Source organism: Camelus bactrianus, chromosome 17, assembly GCF_048773025.1.
Source record: "Camelus bactrianus isolate YW-2024 breed Bactrian camel chromosome 17, ASM4877302v1, whole genome shotgun sequence".
Lineage (NCBI taxonomy): Eukaryota > Metazoa > Chordata > Mammalia > Artiodactyla > Camelidae > Camelus > Camelus bactrianus.
Window position 1 is genome coordinate 3,923,307 of NC_133555.1, and position 20,546 is coordinate 3,943,852.

The 20,546-nt window shown below is 55.7% G+C and overlaps 1 protein-coding gene across 5 annotated transcripts in view; it reads right to left on the reverse strand.

Moving 5' to 3' along the window:
* IFT122 (intraflagellar transport 122) overlaps positions 1-20,546 on the reverse strand; it is a 63,450-nt gene that overhangs the window by 5,894 nt on the left and 37,010 nt on the right. For 3 of the 5 annotated variants that reach the window (XM_074344293.1, XM_074344294.1, XM_074344296.1), the window contains 9 exons: positions 18,291-18,344; positions 15,372-15,533; positions 11,436-11,602; positions 8,884-9,055; positions 7,419-7,521; positions 5,580-5,720; positions 4,437-4,531; positions 3,624-3,662; positions 1,114-1,214 (listed from right to left, as the gene is read on the reverse strand). In XM_074344293.1, coding sequence (XP_074200394.1) covers positions 1,114-1,214; positions 3,624-3,662; positions 4,437-4,531; positions 5,580-5,720; positions 7,419-7,521; positions 8,884-9,055; positions 11,436-11,602; positions 15,372-15,533; positions 18,291-18,344 — 1,034 coding nt within the window. The remainder of the gene's footprint in view (positions 1-1,113; positions 1,215-3,623; positions 3,663-4,436; positions 4,532-5,579; positions 5,721-7,418; positions 7,522-8,883; positions 9,056-11,435; positions 11,603-15,371; positions 15,534-18,290; positions 18,345-20,546) is intronic. The other 2 variants (XM_045515357.2, XM_074344295.1) reach the window with 1 other exon arrangement.

Sequence of the window (20,546 nt, forward strand, 5' to 3'; positions counted from 1 at the left end):
GTGCGCTCAGAGCAGGGGTTCAGTCAGACTCTGCAGACTGGAGCAGAACTTGCTGCAGAGGCTGGGTGCAGGTGCTGCGCCCCGACGCGCGGGGAGCTTCCCTGAAATGTACATGACCGGCCTGAAACCCTTCACAGAGGAGCCGTTCTCACCGCTTGGCACCTCTCAGCCTCTACTGGGAGGGCTTTTTACTCACAGAAAGAAGGCTGGGTAGGGGCTGGGAAGGGGCTGAGAGAATAGTGAGGTTTAGAAGAAGACGGGATAATTATAACTTTCATCACATTCAGGATTTAAAGGATTTTTGTCATTTTCTGGTAATTTCGGGCAGCACAGCTCTGAGGCCTCGCCTCTGCTTATGGCCCGTCTGTGGCTTTCACCAGCCAGAGAAGGAAAGTCCAGCTTTTAGGGAGGCCCTCAGGCTGCTGCCCCTGCAGTCTGGCTCCCATCCAGGGGGCTTCAGCTCCAACCTTGGTCACCTCACTCCCCTCCCCGCCAAGGCCCTCCCGTGGGCTGGGCGTGCCCTAGAACACCCACTCGGCATCTTCCCAGGTTACCCCAGCCTACAGGACGGACGTCACCTCCTCCAGGCAGCCTTCTCTGACCAGAGCCCCGGCCTTAGCTGCATTTCATGCTTGGACACAGCCCACGTCCCTCTGAACCAGGCCCTGACACCTGTCACCTACCACCTGGCCCAGCGCCTGGGATGCAGCAGGTGCTCCACCCACCTGGGCTGAACAAGTGTGCCCACCTCGAGCCCCCAGGGAAGTGCCCGGAGCCTAAAGGCCGAGATTCCAAGCCTAAAGGTAGGACGCCTCCGACATTTCAGTCACACCCCCACCTGGGGGTTCCAGGACAGCTCAGACAGTGTGTGGGCCAGAGACCCACTGCTAGGCCCAGGGGGCCCTGGAAACAAACCCTCCCTTGGCACTGGTCCCTTGGCCTCCCAGGAGGAGCCTCTCCTACAGCCAAACAGCAGCGCAGGGCAAGCTCGCTTCCCTCCCTGAGGGCTGATGGAGAGAAGGAAGCTTCTGCCAGTAAAGTGCTCTGGAAAGAACTTCTCAGGGCCATTAGACAAAAGGGGTGGGACAGAGGGTGAGGTGAGAGAAAGGATACACTTTAGAGATGCCCAAGGGGGTGTCCTTGGTCAGGCTGTGCAGCAGGAACCTGGAGATGTTGAAGAGTGTTTCAGGGAGGTGGAAACTGAATGGCTCCTCCTGCAGCGAGAAAAGCAAATGGGTTGACTTTCTCAACCGAGCAGCCGCTGGGCCGGGCAAAGGGCAGACACCAGCAACTCTGGGCGACCTCAGCAGAGGAGCGGACCTGTCCAGGGAGCACCTACTGTGTGCTAGGCGCCTACAGCCACCGCCTCGTGTGGTCCCCAACACGACCCTGGGAGGAGCCTCCCAGGCTGTCACCCTCCCTGTATTGACGAGTAAACAGAGGCCCAGAGAGATGATGTGCCCAAGTTACCTGCCTAGAAAGGAGTGGAGCTAGGACTCAAAGCCGGGTCTGATTCCAAAGCCCAAGATGTCTTTCTCCCAAGCTCACTGCCTCTGGGGCTGGCAATGATTCCCTCTCCCCAGCTCAAGTTGTCTCCAATTAGCTCTAAGAGAGGAGACCTTTATGCAATTTAAGATGTGACCTCCACAGAAGCATGTCTTTAACCGGAGGCAGTTAACCCTTTATAGCATGAAATCGCATGCCTCTGCTCTGCTCTCCGACAGCAGCCTGACCGTGCAACGCCCACGGACATGCAACGCCCACGGACACGCAACGCGGGGCTCCCTGGCCGCACCCACTGCTCCAGCGCCTGCCCAGGCCCTCGCAGACAGGCCCTTGGCACGCGGCACTTGAGTGCACAAGTCTTCTGCACCTGGAGGCTGCCAGAAGCTCAGCACAGTAGAGCACAGGGAATGTTCCATCAGGAGGGTCTGTAAAAGGTTAAGAATGTGCTGTTCTGAGGGACTCGGGCACACCATGTGCAAACTGAGACTGCTCTAGATGACAACGTGACAGCAGGCCAACCACTCTCCCAGCGATCACTTAAATGGCAACAAACTGGCATTTCCTGAAGGGTCCTGCTAGGCCGCACTCACCAGTGAGCCACCAGGACGCAGGCCCCGTTGGACTCAGCTTGTGAGGCCTCCCTTGATGCTGCTTCTTTGGTTCAGAGCCCAGCACTCTCTTTAGTTCTCACTGAAATTTCTACAGCCTGTCAGTTCCAAGAACCCAAGAAAACCTGAGACTGCGCCCTTCTCTGGGGGGGAGCCAGGGAGAAGCTGGCCTCTGGTTATACTGCACGAGGTGTGGAAGCTAAGAAGCGTCCCAGAAAGGGGGGGGGGTCCCTCAGGATTCGCACCTCTCCTCTGGGAAAGAAGCCACTGTCTCAGGAAAGGTCTGATGCTCCCCTTTCCAGTCTGCTCTGAATCAGAGCTGCTCCATTGGGCCCTGATGCCAAACCCTAAAATACCACCCACCTCCAGGCCTTTGCACATGCCGTGACTGCTGCCAGCAACGAACACCCTTCCTCCTCCTCCTCTTCACCACTTGCCCTGCTCTTCCTTCTCTCCCACCCCTGGGCTTGGGGCCACCTCTTCCAGGAAGTCTCCTTAGTCCTCTCAGCATTTCCTTTGAGGCAACTGCACTACAACCGCTTGTTTACTAGACTATGAGCTCCTCAGGGGCAGGGACAACATCTAGGTCCCCACCGTGCCCGAGGCCTCACCCAGGGCCTGTCACACAGCAGGCATTTGTTGAATGAAGGAACAGCCCAACGAAGAAGCCCAGCCGGCTTGGAGAGCCAGGGCCCGTGGCTGCTGTGAAGCTACCGCAAGCTCACAGCTGCACTAGGTCCTGACCTGGGGCTCAGATGTTCCAGAGAAGCCCCCCGCCCTTGCCCAACATGTGGAGGATGACGAACAGCAGGGAGAGGCGGAGCTGGGCTCCAGAGTCTCGGGCAAACCAAGACGGGGCCAGGCCCTGACGTTGAGCCCAAGCTGAGTCTGGGGTCTTTAGTTAGGGGAGCTCCTTTCCAGGTGAGCACCTGAGAGAGATGAGGGGCCCCGAAAAGACTGTAAAGGAAGACAGGGTCTCTCAAGACCCCAGAGCCTGGTGTGGGAAGAGATCAGATGCAGGGTTGATGGCTGGTCCAGGCAGAACCCATCTGAGGAGCTGTTTGCCCACACCTTCCCCAGGGGCAAAGAATGTGCCAAGAGTTCAGCACAAATGAGGGGGAAAGAGGAGCCCAAGGTGGAGGCAGGGCCTCTGAGACGGTCCAAGAACAAGGACTGCTCAGCGGGGCGGGAGAGCAGCAGGTGGAAACCCGGTTTGAGGCCTCTGCACGGGGCAGGAGAGGGGCTCACACCGACCAGGGTCACTCTGCTGAGTACTTCCCAAGGTCTACCCATTTCCTCCCCACAACGACCCCATGGAGTGAGCACTGTTAGTGCCCTCATCTTACAGAGAAGGAAGCTGAAGCACAGAGGCCAGCGAATGACTTGCCCGAGGTCACATGGCGGAGCTGGGGCGTGAGGCCAGTGCTCGGCCTTCTCCAAGTCAGAGGGGCCCAGAGCCTGGGCTTGAAGACAGCTTGTCTGGGTTCAAGTCCTGGCTCTTCTACTTACTAGCTGTAGGCCCTCTGTCCGGAGCCTCAGTTTCTTCATCTGTAAAATGGGGACAACAGTACTTATCTCACAGCATGGTTGAAAGGATTAAGTGAGTTGACACAGTAATGCCCTCAGCACATTGCTGGTGTGTTGTAGGTGCTCAGTAAAAGCTGTCTATTGACATTACTCTCTGGCTTCTCAGCACAGGATAAGCTCACACTGCTGAGTGGCTGAAGACACACAAAATAAGGAGGCTGATGACAATCTGTCAGCTATTTCCCACTGTCAGGAAGCAGGCTTAAAATGGCGTAATCAGAAGGATGGGGAGTAACTAAAGAGAACTATTTGGGTCTCTTTAGAACAAGCCAACCCTCTTCTTCACAGAGAGGGAAACTGATGGCCAGGGAGGGGAAGTAAATTGTTCAAGGTCACATACGGTGGCAGGACCAGTGGGGGACCTTGGGCCTTTGGTTAGACCTGGACCTTCACCCATCTGGGAGAGAGGGCCCCATCGAACGTCCCCTCCCGATCACTCGGAGAGACAGCCCTTTGTTCGGCTAATCCAGAGTCTGCCCGAGTCACCTAAACCTGGAGCAAGTAACTAGAAAGGCCATTCCAGCTCTGGCTTGCAAATTCAGAAGCACACATGCCGCATGTCGAACAAGCAACCAATTAAGAAAATCAAAGCTCCAAACTGCCTCCCAGGAGGAGGTCATCACGCCTGGTGAGTTTACGTCCCATCCAGAGGTCTGCTGCTCTGTAGGATGTGCCCAGCGCCCCCGGCTCAGCAGGTGGTGCCCCCGCTAGGCACCTGTCTCCCAGCCACCATACCGTGTAGCGCTGAATGGCGTGGTAGCCGTGGTACAGCTCGGCCAAGTGTTGGAAGTGGTGGAACTTGCCGAGCATCACGTCCTTCTGGGCAGGATCTGTGGTGCGAGCAGGGCAGGAGGGAGAAGATGTGTCAGACTGAGCCAGTTTCCCCCGACACCAAGCCCAAGTCAGGGAGCAGCAGAGGTGCAGTGATGGGAGAGGGGCCCTGCCTGTGTGGGAGCTGGGCAGCTAACGTCTCAGTGGGCAGAGCACAGGACCAGGATTTCTCTCAGGTTCTCCCAGATCTGACACTACCGGGTCATTCCCTGAGGAGGGGCCAGCCCCAGCAAGAGGGTGATCACTGGTACCCAGACAAACCAGAGCCACGTGGCAGGGAGGATGGACAGATGTCAACCTTATTCATGCTTAGCTCAAGCCACCTCCCTCTGTGCTGTTTCTTATCAAATCACAAACCACTGGCCAGAACAGAAAAACGTCACCTTACATCAGGGCTTGACCTTTTTCAAACTATAACCTTGGCTTCTGGGAGGCTCCCAGCAGCGCTATGAAGGAAGCAGGGGGAGGGTACCCCCACGCTACAGATGGGGAGTGGTGCTTAGGAAGGACTGTGACTTGTTAAGAGTCACCAGGCTGCTCCAGTCACAGTGCTTTCCCCACTGCTGCATGCTAGCCTGGGTCCAGGGCAGAACATCTCCCTGTCCCCTCCGCTTCTAGAACTCCCTCAGTGCATCACGGGAAGTCTTGTGAAAGAAAGCAACACTGAAACCATCTTCCTGTTTGCAATGGGTGAGAATCTGGAGTGTGTTATTGTAAAGTGATCTCTTTTTCATCTTTTTGTTTAATTACATTTTTTTAAGCCAGTGCTCAGCTGGTCCAGTCATGGGCTCCCAGGTAGCAGGGGAGAGATATGTTCTGAATTAGCCACAAAGGGCAGGACCTCCCAAACATAAGCCACGACGGCCCTCATACTGTCCTTTATGCTCATGGGCAAACTGGAAAAAGATGACATGCCAGATTATGCTGCTGCAAGACAGGGTTATGGACAATACACCCAATAAACAAGCCCAGGGCTTTAATTAAAACGTCCCAGCTCTTCCGATGTTTATCTTGGTGCCAGAGTGGGGCCGGCTGATGTTTACTTACCTTGAGCTATATCCAGGCACTGCATGGACAGCATCCAGTAATAATAGGCAGCATCATTAAATCTGCTCTCGACCACGGCATTGTGTGTGAGCTGCTCCAGCACCCTGACTGCCTCCCCCTGCCGCCCGGCCTTGTGGAATGCTGGAGGGGCACAAACACATGAAGTGGGGAGTGGGGGGGGGTCCTGGGGGCTTGCAAGGGGCCGTGGCGGAAGTAGGACACTTGACAGGTCCTCGGCAGCACTGCGCTGCTGGGATGCGCCTCCCAGGCCACTGCTATAAATGACCCAGTCTACATCCTGAAAAAGCACGGTGAGACACTCCTTTCTGGCCAGGAAAAGGCAGCCCACTTAGGAGAGGTGCAGCAAAGAGAACCCAGAGGGGCCGAGCCTGAGGACGGAACCGCTGTTCATCGTCAGTGAGGTTGGGCCCCGTCAGTTCCAGGACAAAGCTTTGTGACTCCCTGGGGACCCTGCCGGGACCTGGCACTCTACCGGGCATGGTGGTTTACAGGGTGCTTTCGTTGCTGATTCACTCACTGGACGTCACAACAGACCTACGACGACTTATTCTGACGGGCCGGCAAGGTGGAGGGAGAGCAGCGTACCCGGTCATAGAACCGAGCCCAACTCGATCCCTCGTGCGTCCTCCACTGAGTGCTCTTTGATGACAACCCCGGAAAACTGGGCTCGGTCTGAGCAACCAAACATTTGTGAAAACAAGCAAAACATGTTTCAATCATTCTCACATCCATTTACCAGAAATTTCCTGAGTCCCTACTATGTGGCCAGCCCCTCGGGAAGTTTGGGGGCGGTGGGGAAGCACTTGTAGCTGTGGCACTTGCCCACATGTGGGCGCTCAGATGATCCAAATCCTCTGCTGCAGGGAAGGAAGAGGTCTGGTCTTTGTTCCACTCTCATCTCCAATCTCTCGTCTGAGTACCCAGTTACTATGGCAATGGATTCTTGGAAGGGCAGACGCAGACAGATGGATAGGTTGCTGTGTTTTGCCCAAACACGCACATACTTCAGCAACTGGGTGCTCTGGAGAGGCTGAAGCAGTAGAGAACATACCGTCCTTCAATGCGGCTTTCAGCTCCAACAGGGAGACACTCTGAAATGTGTCCGGAGGTGGCAAGTGTTCCCACAGAGAAGTGCAAGCGGGGTGCTATGGAGGGTGACGCCCCCAGCTTCAATGAACACCTCCTAGAGAGGCAGCAAGTCCAGCCTGGCTCTGCCACTCTGACTGTGGGACTCCGGGCCACAGTCAGCCTCTGCGCCTCTGCCGGGAGGCCGGCCAGACGCAAAGTTGTGCAGGTTAGTGCCGTCAGCGCCCAACACAGAGAAGGCAGCAGTCTCACTTTAAAGCTATTATGACCAGTTAAAGAGTGACACTTCCTTCGGTTCCCGGTGTGTGGCCCATTCTACCCGTGGTGTGCTGAGCAGCAGACAACCTGCTCGAGTGGCCAGAAACAGAACCCAAGTTTCTCTTCCAGGTGAGGAAAGTGGCAGGTGAGACTGCACCAGCCCCTCATCTACAAAACGGTACCTACATCTTAGGGCTGCTGTGAGGAGGAAGCGGGAAGATACAGCAGAGAGCAAGTGCTGTGCTCAGAGAGAAGACGGGACCTGCCCAAGGCCCTGAGGCCCGTGAGTGATGGACCCAGTGTGTCCCACGCAGAGCCCGTGTTCCTTCCACTGCTCACGGCCTTTCACCACCAAGCACAGCACGCCTGCTGGATGCGGTCGTCTACCCCGGGGCCCCCGATGGCAGGGACTGGCCACCCTCCTCACACATGTGTCTTGGCCCCTTCTGCAACGGGCCAGTCTGTGTGGCCTACCTTTCTGGGCTTCCTCAAAATGATCGTTCTCTGCTAGCCACTGAGCGTAGGGCACGTAGATGTCAGCCTTAAACTCAGGATGCTTCTCACCCAAAGCGAAGGCCTAGAGGAAGGAGAAATGCATTCTTAATAAAGCAGCCCCTGCAGCCCCCAGGAAGACACGGCGCTTGGCTGAATCCATTAGGGATGTCAGATTTTGCCAGCCTGACAACTCAAGAGGGGGAGAGTGCCTCCCACCTCCACCACCCCCAGAAACGCAAAAACAAATCAGCTCTTTGAAAACAAAAGGCAATTAACAGCAATATGCAAGCAACTGGATTCAATAACAACACAGTCTGTTTCTGGACCACAGAAGCGGCACAGAATCGGAAACATTTTATTTTGAGAGTATGCGTGGGCTCCTGTAGCGCTGCAAACAGATTTCTTTTAATTGCAGGCGACACCTAAGGAAACAGAATTGACATTATCATCATCATTGCTTATCAGCTGTCAGAGATGGCTGTGGACGTGCTGCCGTAGGGGACCCAGTGACTGCTGGATTTAAGCCCCAGAACCACCTGTCAGAGCAGGAGGACCGGAAATGAGTCACGGGGACAGCGTGCGGCAGCGGGGAGAAAGCTTGCCTGACGCACAGCCAGGACTGAGTGGTTCTGAGATGCTCTAATTTATGCTGCTTGAGAAGTCTCCTGAAAAACGTATCTTGAGAAGCCGTTATTGCCTCTGTCCCTGGCCCGACCTTTTCTCATCAGTGACCTCGTCACCCCACTGAATGGAGGCACTCAGAGGAGAGACACGAGTCAGACAAGGCCTTGCAACAGCTCTGCTGACCAGAGCACAGCAGGAGGGTGGGGCGGGTGAGGACTGCGGGCACAGCCTCCGATCTTCTGGAGGATGAGTTTCAATCCAGGGCACAGGGAGCCGGTGAGCTGGAAGGGGAGTCAAGCCGCAGAGGGGACATCCCACAATGGCTCTGCCAGCCTCACCGCAGCCGTCCCTCTGGCTGGCCTCGCTGAATCTCCTTACCATCGGGGTGATGGGGCCAGGAGGAGGCGCAGGCCCCTGAGATGGCTCTGGTGGTCCACACCTGGAAGGTAAAGGTGGCACAGGCAGCAGGTTTTAAGTGTCACACAGGTGTGCTGCCATGTCAGCGATGTGCCAGCCTGCGGTGCTGGTCAGAGGCAGCTCAGAATGAGAGGGGCAGCGGGGGTTGTCGTGGTAACTCGCGCCCCCTGCGATAGACCACAGGGCTGCACAGAGCGGCAGTGGTAGAGACTCTGCATGAATGAAGGCGCCGACACAGACAGTGAGTCCGGGAAGGCCTCCAGGACACTCTGGCTCCAGGAATTCGAGGGTGAGTCCTCTGACTGCCAGGCCGACGTTCATGCCACAACGAGGGCAGCTGTTCTCCATCCAAACCCCCTAAACCCCACTGTGGCCGGGGCTCAGGCAGGGGCCCTAGGCTCACCTCATCCCAGCACTGGGTCTCCACGTGCAGCTGAACCAGGGACTTCAGGTCACCAATCTTTAGGTAAGTCTCGGCAGCATAGCCAGGGTTACCCAGCTTCTTGAAGTAGTGAGCGCACATCAGCAGGGGCTCCCGCTCGGCCTTGTCCAGCTTCCGGGCAATGTCGATGAGCCTGGAGAGGCGGGAGCACAGGGAGGAGGTGGACCAAGGGAAAGGAGCCCAGGTGCTTGGGTCTTCCCGAGGGCAGGCTCTGTGTCCATCCACGCTGACGCCCCCAGGGCACAGTGTAGTGCCATGGCCCCCGGTGCCCCACGGGAGGTTCTCAACTGAGTGAACACATAATGGAGGAAAACTGCCTAGTGAAGGGCACCGTCTCCCCCACCTCATGTGCCTTTCACAGGAGTTACTAATTTATCCAGCAAGATCTGGGGCTAGAAATCAACGTCGGTTGATCACCTCCGGCATCCAGCTCAGCACCATGAGCTTTCCCCGGTGCGCTCTCACCGAATCTTCACCGCCCTAAGGGGTGGTGCCGTGATTCCCGTTTTACAGATGAGAAGACTAAAGGCTAGGGTGAAAGGTGAAGCAACCTGCCTGAGACTCTGCAGCCAGGAAGTGGCAGAGGGCCCTTTCCACCACCGTTTCAGGAATTCTCACAGGAAAGCAAAGCAGGGGTGGGAGAAGTCTTCAGGGACAGGACCCCTAGAGAAGAGGCACATGTGGGTTCTGCTCTGAGCTCGAAGAAAGGCCTGCCGATCAGGACTGTGCCTCCTGCCCTGACCAAGGTGCCGACCATGGGTGAGGGGCCAAGGGACATCGGGTCACCACTCCTCCCCACTGCTCAGGGACACGGGGCTGGATGGAAAGGGCCTGTTTCCTCTGGTCAGGGCGGGGTTTGCAGTCAAGCCAGCTCTCCTGGGGGAAGGGTTCTCGCCACTTGCTCTTTGTGAGAAAGGAAGGGGAAGCAGCTGTAACACATCCTTGTCTCAGAGACGGCAAGCTCAGGGAGGCTGTCAATCTGTACTTAGAATAATAATGACGTCTAAAAATAACACTTCTCAGCAGAGGAAGGACACATTTTTAGGGAAAGGTGGCACAGGCACCCCTCCCGCCCCACCCATCAAATCTAGTGTCCCTGGAGGAGAGGCACCTTTTACAGCCAGCCCTGGAGAAAGGACAGAACATGCTTAACGTCTCTTTTCTGAACTAGTTAAACATCCCCAGGGTAACCTGATACATACTAGCTGCAAATGAAAGTGACATGAAACCCTGAGGGGTGAGCGGGGGCCCTAAGCCTGCCTGGCTCTCTCCTGTACCACTCCTTCCATGAAAAGAATAATTTGGGGGGGCAAAATCTGCACCTCTATCTGCAAGAAACTTTATTCTTGGACAAAAGAAAGATGGAGTGGTAGCTCACTCACTGAGGTCCCTTTGTGAAAGACCCCACCAGCCAGACAATGGGGTTCATGGGGGGTCATCAACCTGCCCCCTCCCTCCCAGATTCTGGGCCACTGCTGCCTGTGGACCACAGTGTGGTTTCCAGAACAACCAACAGCCTTCAGGCCTCAGACTGAGCCAACCCCAGGGGCCGCTCCCTCACCTCTCCTCCTTTGCCAGCTGTGGCAGCTTGCACGCATGTACACGTGTGCGCATGCATGCGTACACACGTTGTGTGTAAGCACGAAGCCCATTCTCCCTGACTATGGGAGGAGAAAGCCTTCCCCTCGAAGGGCCTCGGTCTAAGAGTCCTAAGACCGAAGCCATTCCCTGTCCGGCAGCCCCACCCCAAGCCTTAACGAGTGGCCTGACCGACCAGCGGGCCCAGAGCTCAGCTGCTGCCCCTTCCACTGGGTCCCGTCAGCTCAGCCCCTCCAGGCCCCTCCCACTCCCTCAGCTGCCGCACTTCCCCGGGCGCACTTCCCAGGGGCCGACTGCACCGGCCACTTCCCTGCCCCCTCGCCCTAGTGTCCCCTCCACTCTACACCTACTGCCTGTTGTCTGTTCACCCGCCCGCACGTCCTCCCCTTCCTACCACCTCGACCTCCTGAAAGTCAGCGAAGGCCCTTCGTGCAAAGACTACCTCCCAGTGAGAACTCGCCTCTCCTTCTCTGACATGCTGAGGGCTTTCCTCGTTCTTTTTAGTTTCCGCCATTATGCAGTCTGTGGGCACTGAGGTCAGTTGGAAGCTCTCGGTCACCTGGTCCTTGAACCCCGGCTTCACATGAAGGTGGGCATGGGAACACCAACGCTGGGGCCTTGGTGGGGGACCAAAGGCCTACAAGGCACTGCAGTGGCTGGCTCGTGGGGAGGGCTCGGAAACGGCTCTCCAGTGACCAGGTGCCCTCCTCTCCCCCCGCCACCCTTTCCCTGGGGCCTCGCTGAGCTTCCGAAGGCAGCGACCGCCTCATTCAATCTGTGTCTCCCCAAAACCTAGTCACTGTCACCTTTGGGTTAGGTATTTAGAGACATGCTATTTTTTCCCTTGTCAGTCAAAACGAAGAGCTGACGTGACATGCTGCTGAACGCCCCTTGGGCAGGGACTGAAGACCTACATGTCAACCCAGCCGTGGTCGCCACTGAGCTCTATGGCCTTGCCGTGCTCGCCCGCCGACATGTACATCTCCACGGCGGCCTTGGGCTCGTTGATGTTCCGAGCCCAGTCAGCCTGCTTGCTGATCAGCATCTTTGTTTCTTTGGGGTCTCCAGATCCGAGGAAATCCTGAGGAAGCACGACAAACAAAAACACTCTGGATGAGAACTTCCCGCGGCCGGCATTGCATCAGGCAGCCAAAAGCAGGAGAGAGGCCGGGCTCTTGTGGCCGCAGCGGGTGCAGGGCTGGCAGGGCAGCCCCAGGTGCCAGGGAGGAGGGCTCACAGGCCCCACGGGTGCTTCCAGGGGGACTCGCGCAGGGTCAAGGACTATGGCCCTCAGCGTTCCCTGCCCTTCCCACTAAGGACATTTGTTCTTCAGCTAAACAACGCTTTCGGGACTCTGGAGTTCTGCGTACAAGCCCTGCAGTGTGGAAGGTTTATTATCGGGCACTCCATCTCACTCTCATACAGAGTTTGATGTACGTGTGACTGTTCCTATACAGTGACTTCACACAGTGTCGAATACTCAGACCTAAAATCTTTATTCAGGGAGTAAGGATGATACCACAGGCCTCAGAGTGAGGCCGAGTACCTCATCCCCTGAACTTAGACAAGACGGTTTACAGAGTTCTAGGGGAGCCCCGGCCGCCGCCACACTGCAAGCATTCCTGGCATCTGTTTTCTGACTCTTCACGTTCTGCTGCCTGAACTGAGGGCCTTGTCCTGTGGGCTGTGCTCCAGCTGTTTGCCTGGAGCAGATAAGGAGCAGTGTTTTCAGTTGATTACTTCTCAGTCTGGCAGTATCAGAGCCTGTGCGCAGAGCGGGTCTGCAGGGGTGGGGGCCACCAGGGCCTGGGGGTGGAGGTGGGGGTCTGAGGCAGGGGGCGGGGCCCTTGGAGAGAACCCGTGAAGGGAGAGAGGCCCGGGGGTGGGGCCTCTGAAGGGCTGTGCCCAGTTTCCCCGGGCAGCCCTAGAACGCATGAGAAACAGACTTAGGATATCACCTTTTTTCGGGATACAGCTACCCAAAATATACGTGTAGGGGTGGCCATAGATAAGGCAGCTTTAGTGCTGACAATTTTAAAGGTGGGGCTTTTCAAAAAGGGAAATTGGGAGTGCTCAGAGCCCAGACCTCCTGACTCCTAAGAAGCGGTTTTTCTCAGAACAACGTACCCTGCAAAGGGTGCGCTCTGTCAACCTCACAAAGCATAGAAAAGCACTCCTTTCCCCATGATTAGCACTCACTTGTCAGAAAAGTATAGTCAATGTACGCTAAAACCCCACTTGAACAATTAGCGTTTCTTTTTTTTTTTTTTCCATTTGCTTTCAGGATAATTGTGTAGTCCCTAAAATAACAGATGAGATTGGGCTAAGACAACTGATTCTTTTAAGGAGAGGAAAGGAGCACCATGGCCCTGATGCTGAAGATTGGATAAAAGACCAGCACACCTCGCTGGCCTTGGGCTCCCCGAGGTCTCGCAGGGAAGGGCTTGGAAGGCAGCCACTGACTACCTGGAGGTGCCTGGTTTGGGCCATTACAGACACAGCCTCTGCTCTCGGCAGCTACGCCGCCTACCCTTCGTGCCAACGGAAAGCCAGAAACTGTTAACCTGGTGGGTTAAGTGAGGTTAGCAGCTGGAGAAAGCAAGCGTCCTGAGAGAACAGAAATGTCCTTCAAAGTGAGTGCTCAGGGGCCTCGGTGTCTGTGGGGAGAAGGGTCAGAGGCCGAGAGCAACAGATTTGGGTGGTCAGCGAGGAGGCCATTCCGGCACACAGCCCAGCTCCAGGAGCTCTGGCCTCATGCAAGCTGAGTCCAGACAGTTCCTTCAAGGCTCAACAAACTGGGCTTCCAAGGGTTCTTTGATTCCATGAAGCTAATTTACACATTATCTGGGGCCAAGGCAAAGCCTCTGTCCTGGGGTGGACAGAAGAGGCTGTGCTGAGTGATGAATGAGACTAAACAGGGTTCTCATGCTCGGTGATTTTGATAAGGACACACTACATAAGAGTTAAGAGCATTATAATTCCCTTTATCACCATATAAACATGTCACTTATCCGGAAAGCATACAATTTATTTGTACGTGGGAATGTAATTACAAAATTTTCTGAAAACCAGCTTGAATCTTGGGAAACAATTTTCAAGTAAACAAAAACATGCCATGTTAATAAGCACTGTATCTCCCTACCCTGTCCCCACCCCTACCATACTGTGTATGCACACATTTTCTCAAATTCAGACTGTTAGAGGAAGGGGGGACTGAGATGGAACCAAACTACTTGAATTGTGATCAAAAACTGAAACCAAAATAACCCCCAGTGTATTTACCTTCACGAAGAAGCAGACCAGATGGACCGTGTAAAGGGCTGCCCTTCTGGGTGGGAGGCCCACGGAGCCCAGTGAAAGTGGGGGGCTCAGTGCAGGGTGGGTGGGGCTGGCCGGGGATGTCTGAGGGCCAGCCCCTCTGGTCAGGCCGGGCTCCACTCATTCTCCTCAACTTCCAAAGCCTGGCCTTTGTAAAGAGCTTCCTTATACGTTATTTGGTGCAAGTCTCAGAACTGAGCTGAGCTGGGCTAGGTTACCCTCTGAGAAGGAAATGGAGGCTGAGCAAAGTGAACAGCCTTCCCTAGGTCATCCACTGGGAGGCCCAGGACTCAAGCCGGCTCTCTGGACACCACAGTGAGGTCCTGGCCACAGCTGCCCACTGGGACTTCTCAGAGGTTCCAGGAAGGGCTGTTGGTTCTGAAGAACAACCACAATCAGCTGTTCCTAATGCCTAAATTCTACCTCCAAGGAGTCAATCCTTTAGCTCAAGGCTGTCTTCGGTTTAAGTGGTGTTGGCCCCAGAAAGAGATGCGCTGACCTAGGTAGGTGTGAGTTCTCAGTGTGAACGCACTGTTACATTGTGTGTGTGTGGGGGGGGGGTGCTGGTGTATGTGGGTGTGTATGTGTTTTGGGGGGAGGGTACAAAAGTTAAAGAGGGCCAAGTGGGGACACCTGCAACACTCAGATTTGTGGGGTGGAGTGAAGGAACCACCAGGGGAGAGGCCAGCCAGGGCCCGGGTGCTCTGCCAAATACTAATGACCAGAAACTCCTGGGCCACCTCACAGTGATCTGGATCTCACAGAAGGTAGACAATAAAAGAGGACAGCCATTTTCAGGAACAGAAAAGCAGGGAAAATGGGGAGGGTTTTCCATCTTGAACTTGTGAGCTAGTTAATTACCACTAAAAGCCACGAATTGGTGGTGGCTGATGACTCACTGACGTTACCGGGAGGCAGGCTGACAAAGGCACCCCAGTGGAAGGAAAAGCCTGGCTGCTCCACATGCCGACCCTCTCTTCCTCTTCGCTGGGCAACACTGCAAGAGTCTCAGTGGTCTAGGATCCCAGGGGGACTCATTCTCACACAAGCCATCAAGAGCTGCTCCAGGAAGATCCCCCTCACTCTCTGTTGGGGACTAACCTTAACAGGGCCCTGCAAATGCCAAGAGGACACGTCCCCTTCCAGCCAGAGCGGGTGCTTAGGAGACCCTGGCTGGAGGGAACTGCGCTGCCCTGCGTGGCGATGGCGGGGCCAGCTCATGCCTGAGAACGCGGGTTCTCAGCAGCTCCTTACCAAGGTCTGAGAGAATCTGTGGGAGACGGAACCTTGAACACTTAACAAAGGGACTCTGCTGGTGAGGATGCACAGCGCACCCAGCTCGGTCACTGACAAAGGTCTGAACTGTCACACCCTGTCCCTTCTGGTGTCAGTTTTAGGTCAGCTTTAACCAGGAGCCACTGAAGGCTCCTTTGTTTACAGTTTGCCCACCCCCTTCCAGAGGCCACAACTGTTTCCCCAGCGGCACCACCTCTCGGGGTAGGCGGCCCGACACTGCAGGGGCTGCGGGCTACCTTGGCGTGCTCAAACATGCGCAGGTCCGAGTACATGTCCAGTGCCAGGTTCTCGTGCCCGCTCCTCTTGTACAGTTTGGCAGCCTCGTGGAACTTCCCCTCGTAGGAAAACACGTCTGCCAGAAACAGGTCATTGTTGGTCTCTCCCCGCTTCTTCCTCTCCTGGAAAAATTAGAAGCACAGGAAATGGCCTCTACGGCCCCAGCAGGAAGCAGCCTCAAAGGTTAGATGCTGCTATTTCAAGTTAAGCCCCTGGGCCTTCCTACAGGACCTATGCTTGGCTCCTGGGCTGTTGTGTCTCTCACCTAAGCTTTCTGGTGGGAACGCTTGACGACAAAAGCAGGGTTTTTTTCTTTCCAGATGAAGGAAGATCAAAAGAGATGCAAACTTTTGTTTGTTTAATGGAAATTCCTCACGGCTGCTTCCTTGTATATTCTTCCAAGGAAACAACTGCAAAGCCAGGATGCTGCGTCCTGCCCACTCGGAGGGGCCCCCACTCCCCCGAGCTCCCAAATCCCCAGGTCTGGCTCGGCCGAGCTATGAGTCATGTTAATGGTGGACAAGGAGCAAGTTTAGGGTTTCTTCCCAAGAAAAAGAACAACAAAATAGGATAACGAGCCTTATTATGCGCCTTTCTCTAAAGAGAAGGCAAGCGATGCCTTGTGCTGAGAACCCGAGAGGCGGCCGGTACTCCTCTCCCCGGGGTCGCACTAGGAAGTGGAGATTTGGAAGCAGGGCAGGTCGTGATTACACAGAGCTGGCATGTGGACTCAGTCTGTCTGACTCCAGATGCTCTTTGTGCCACGTAATACTGCCTTCGGAACTAGTGACGGTCCCCAACAACACACCTCTGCGCGTGCACACGCACACACACACACCCAGACACATAGCAGCGCTGACGAAGAGAAGTAACCGGCACATGCCTCCCCTGTGTTAGGGAAGAGTCATTAATCGACAGCTCAAGCATTTGTAAACACTTGACAGCACCCGATCCCTCAACCCCAGCAGTTCCCTTTTGCTTGTTTTCTAGCAAGTGTATCACAGTGGAGGAAGATGAGACACTGAATCAAACTCCGAGACAAGCTGGTGAAAGTTCTAACAGCTGGAGGCGACATGCTTCCCCACTGACAGAAATAATTTTTAAAAACAAAACAAACAAAAAAGAAAACCAACCCCAAACTACACATAGTTTCGGCTAATCAGCCAAATAAACTGACTCTTAATAGTAGGAAATGAATTAAAATCTTACAGTGAGATAAAGACAGAGGTTTCACTAGGCATGGGACTTGGGCCAAACCGTTCCAGGCCCAGAACCTCAGCGGGTGAGTACCAGGTTCCCTGCCTACTCCTTGTGTAGGAGCCACTCGGACAGACTCAGCCTCCTGCTGTCAGCACGGTCACACCTCGCCCATCCCGAGGGAGCCAGCAAGGAACCCTGGTTCTCAGGAATAATGCTGAATGCCTAGAAGCAAGCCACCAAGGCCTCAGAGCAAACAACACGATCCTCCCTCAAAGGCACTCTGCTCTTTCCGGAGACAGTTCTCGCAAGATTCCTGTACCCGGCTCACAGCTCAGCAGAAGAGGCAGTGCACATAATCTCAGTAAGACACGGTCAATGGCCAGAGTGGTCCTCACAGGGCCAGGTTTCTTCTGTACAGGGGGCGACTGTGTTCCACGGCTCCAGACGCCCAGAGGCAGGCCACCTGATGCACAATGCAGCCCCGACAGTCAGCGGCTCTGGGCATCACAGGTACAGGGCCCTGGACTGTGCCTTCAGCAGGCAGGTCAGCACAGTACAGAAGACTCAGCCACTCCTGGTGGCAGTGCTGGGGGAGGGAGTGGGTGTGGAGGGCCAGCGCCGGGGCAGCAGGGCCCAGGGTAAGGACAGCTGGTGCTGGAAAACAGAACAGCCTCTGAGCTCCAACCGATCCTTCTGCCGTGGGGATGTAACAGCCCTTCTGAGCCTCAGTCTCCTTATTTATCAAACAGAGGTAAGAGCAGCAGCTGCCTCATTAAGCTGCTGTGAGGACTCAGCATCGTGTGTGGAAGGATCACGTGGGCGGCCCAGAGCAGGAACTCAACAAACGGCTACTATTATTAGGCCAGGAGGGATGCGGGCTCCTGCAGGCCTCGCTTCCGCTCAGCTCTCTGCCCGGCGGGCTCGGCGCACGGCTTGGCCCACGACAGGCGTCTACGCCGAACTGAACCGAAGAGACATTTGCTGATTTCCTCACTGCTTCCATATGTGAATTCAAACGTATCTCACAGTCCCACAGCCTCACAACAAATCTGTTCAGAGGCAGGAATGTGTACACCTCTGTACAGACAGACAGCACAAAGAACAAAGGAATTCAGAATACCGTCCACTGTCCCCCAGCAAACAGGGCAGGAGAACCAGCCTCTTTAGCCCGCACCCCTCTCCTCTAGGTGTGGCTGACAGCCAGGAGCGGCGGGCTGCAGAGGACCCTGAGCTCCGCGGGTGCCCAGCTGAGCCCCGCCCCCGCCCCAGGTCCCACCGCTGCGGGTGGGTGCAGGCCACGGGCATCTGGGACGTGCCTCCTGCACCGGCAGGCTGTTGGAGCCCTAGAGGCTGGCAGCTAGCTAACAGCCACGGCAAAAGGATGAATCCAGTTACTGAGAACCTGTTTAACCCTCCCAGCAACCCTGCTTGTCCCATTTCATAGACAAGACACCAAAGCTCAGAGAGAGGACCCACCTGCCTCACCCAGAGACCCTGCTCCTATGTGCTGGCTCCCTCAACGTGGCACCCTGCCCCCGGAGTGAGGCTGTGGCCCAGATGCCAAGACACCAATGGGCTCTGTTCACGGGCCCTCAAGGCTCCCGCCTGCTAGGAGAGCTGCCCGCGAACCTCTGACCACGCGTCTGTGTTTTCCTGGAGAAGAGCACTTCACCTCTTACCTCAATGCTGTAGATGAGCTCCAAATACCGGAGGTCTTGTACTCTGGTGAAGGCCTGGGGGAGGAAAGGAAAGAACAAGATCAGCTGCCTTCTGGGCTTCAAAAGTGGGTGACTGGCTGGGGTGGGAAGTCAAGCTTCAGAAAGTGAGCCAGGAAGGAGGGAGAGCAGCACACACTGATTAAGCACCGAGTGTGCGGCGAGTGTGCGGGAGGCTTCTGCCACCTGGGGAGGCACGGCTGTATCCCTGGGATTAGTCCATACGAAGAACAGCAAAGAAGCCTGGTAGCATCACTGACTTGGGGACTGGGTAAGGAAAACTGGGATGCTGCAGTCGGCGATGGCCCACCTGGCAGGGTCCCTGTGCACAAGGGAGGACCAGGCCGGTCTGACCCACTGAGGCAGCGCGTCGAAGTGGGAGTGGGCTGTGCGCTGACTGAGAAGAGATGCACGCACACCTCGGGGAAGAGGATGGAGAGGACAGCCAGGCTCACCGGCAGAAACTCAGGGCGCCCAGAGCGAGAGGGGGAGGGGACAGCGGAGAGGGAACAAGGATGGTTTCTGGAAGGAAGGGGGAGGTGGAGAATGAATCACTCCAAGTCCCTGGAAGGCACTCTTATGTAAATCCTCAAAGTGCAGCTCTTGCTTTGGACTCACAGTAAAGCCAGAGACTTTAACCCATGGTCTGCTAGAAACTTCCAGGTAGCTAGCTGCCCACTGGCAGATTGGTGTCAGCTAAATCTCTCTTGCTGCTTTCGGCTTCCGCAAGGGGTTTAAGAGGAGCGACCCCACCTGCCAGGCTGATTGCCGTGAGGCTTTGCTGCCAGAGTTTCTACCCAGACATGCTTCTCTTCATCATCCCATCCGAGAGGGGCTGCCACATGCCTGGGGGGCAGCAGGTCCAGGAGCCTTAGCATTTAAGGTGCAGGGAACAGCCCAGGCCACTTGCTGCTCCTACTTAGCTGCATGGCATCCTCCACGCTCAAAAGACTTGGGGAAATGAGCCGGTCACCCGGCCTCCGGCTCCGGCCTCACAGATGACCACGACGTGACTTCATCTTTTCATCTCGCAGGGCCAGGCATCCTGTCAGGGGCTGGGGACCCAGAGACGAATATGACTTGGCCCTTGTCCCTCTCCCTAATTCAGGGGCCCACGTCCTAAAAGGGGAGGCAGGCAGGTTAAACAGATGATGACATCTCCCTGAGCTAAGAGCCAGACAGTTATGACCTGGGCGCCCTGGAGAACACAGGTCACCACCGTCTGGGCACGCGCAGTGGCAGGAGGAGGGATGACGGAAGCATCACAGGGTAGGAACCTGACAGTGTCCCTGAAGAGGGACCCTTGAAAGGGTCAGGCAGGCATCACATGAGCAGGCGGAGGGCGGCTCAGAGAACCTGTGTTCCACCAGGAGGCCTTACAAACTATCTTCTAGCTCTGGGCTTTCTTAAGGCCACATGAGGGGAAACCTGTTACATCTGGCAAAATGGCAGAGGACAGAAGGCGCATTGCAGGTCTCAGTCCTGGCTCTGAGCCCTCCGGCTGCGGGTCCTGGACCTACTTCTTCCCTGCCTCCAGGCTGCTAACCGCTTCCTTATGGAAAGGGGCAAGCTAGCGAGGCCCGCCCTCTCCTTGGTCTTTCCAGTTCTGCTCTGCTAGGATTTTAGGATTTGCCACTGTGAGAAACCTGTTTCCCAGTTCCTTCAGCCCTGACACTCTGCAGAGTCAGGGCTGCCCTGGTCAGATGGTCAGAGCGGTCAGAGTCACAAGGCCTGGCGATAACCTCAAGCAGAGGGAAGTGTGGGAACAGGGCCGCAGCCGTGGTTCTGCTCAGGCCGCCGCCTGCCCGCTAAGCAGCTCTCCTCTGCCATCTAGCGGACACACAGGTCCACCTCCAGGAACCACCCTCCGCTCCGTGTGCCTGGGTGACTTGGCAAAGCAGAAGAAAAAAGCTGGGGATTCAGAATTTGGACAAAATGATCGGTTCTAGTCCATGGTTAAAATCTTGTGGATTTAGAACAATAATTTCTACTCTCAGGGAGTGTTTGGGGGATCCAGCACTGGGGTAGGGGTGCTAAACAAGTGAGGGGTCATTCCAGTATAGTTTTTGTCCACTCAAACGTTCACTGAGCACCTAACGTGTCTACGGCACCGCACCAGGCAGCACGGGGCTGATGCGCAGATGAGACCTACGTTTAGTTCCCAGGTGTAAGCAGATGACACTCTTTAAGGAAGACATTTAATTTCATTCCAGGCTAAAA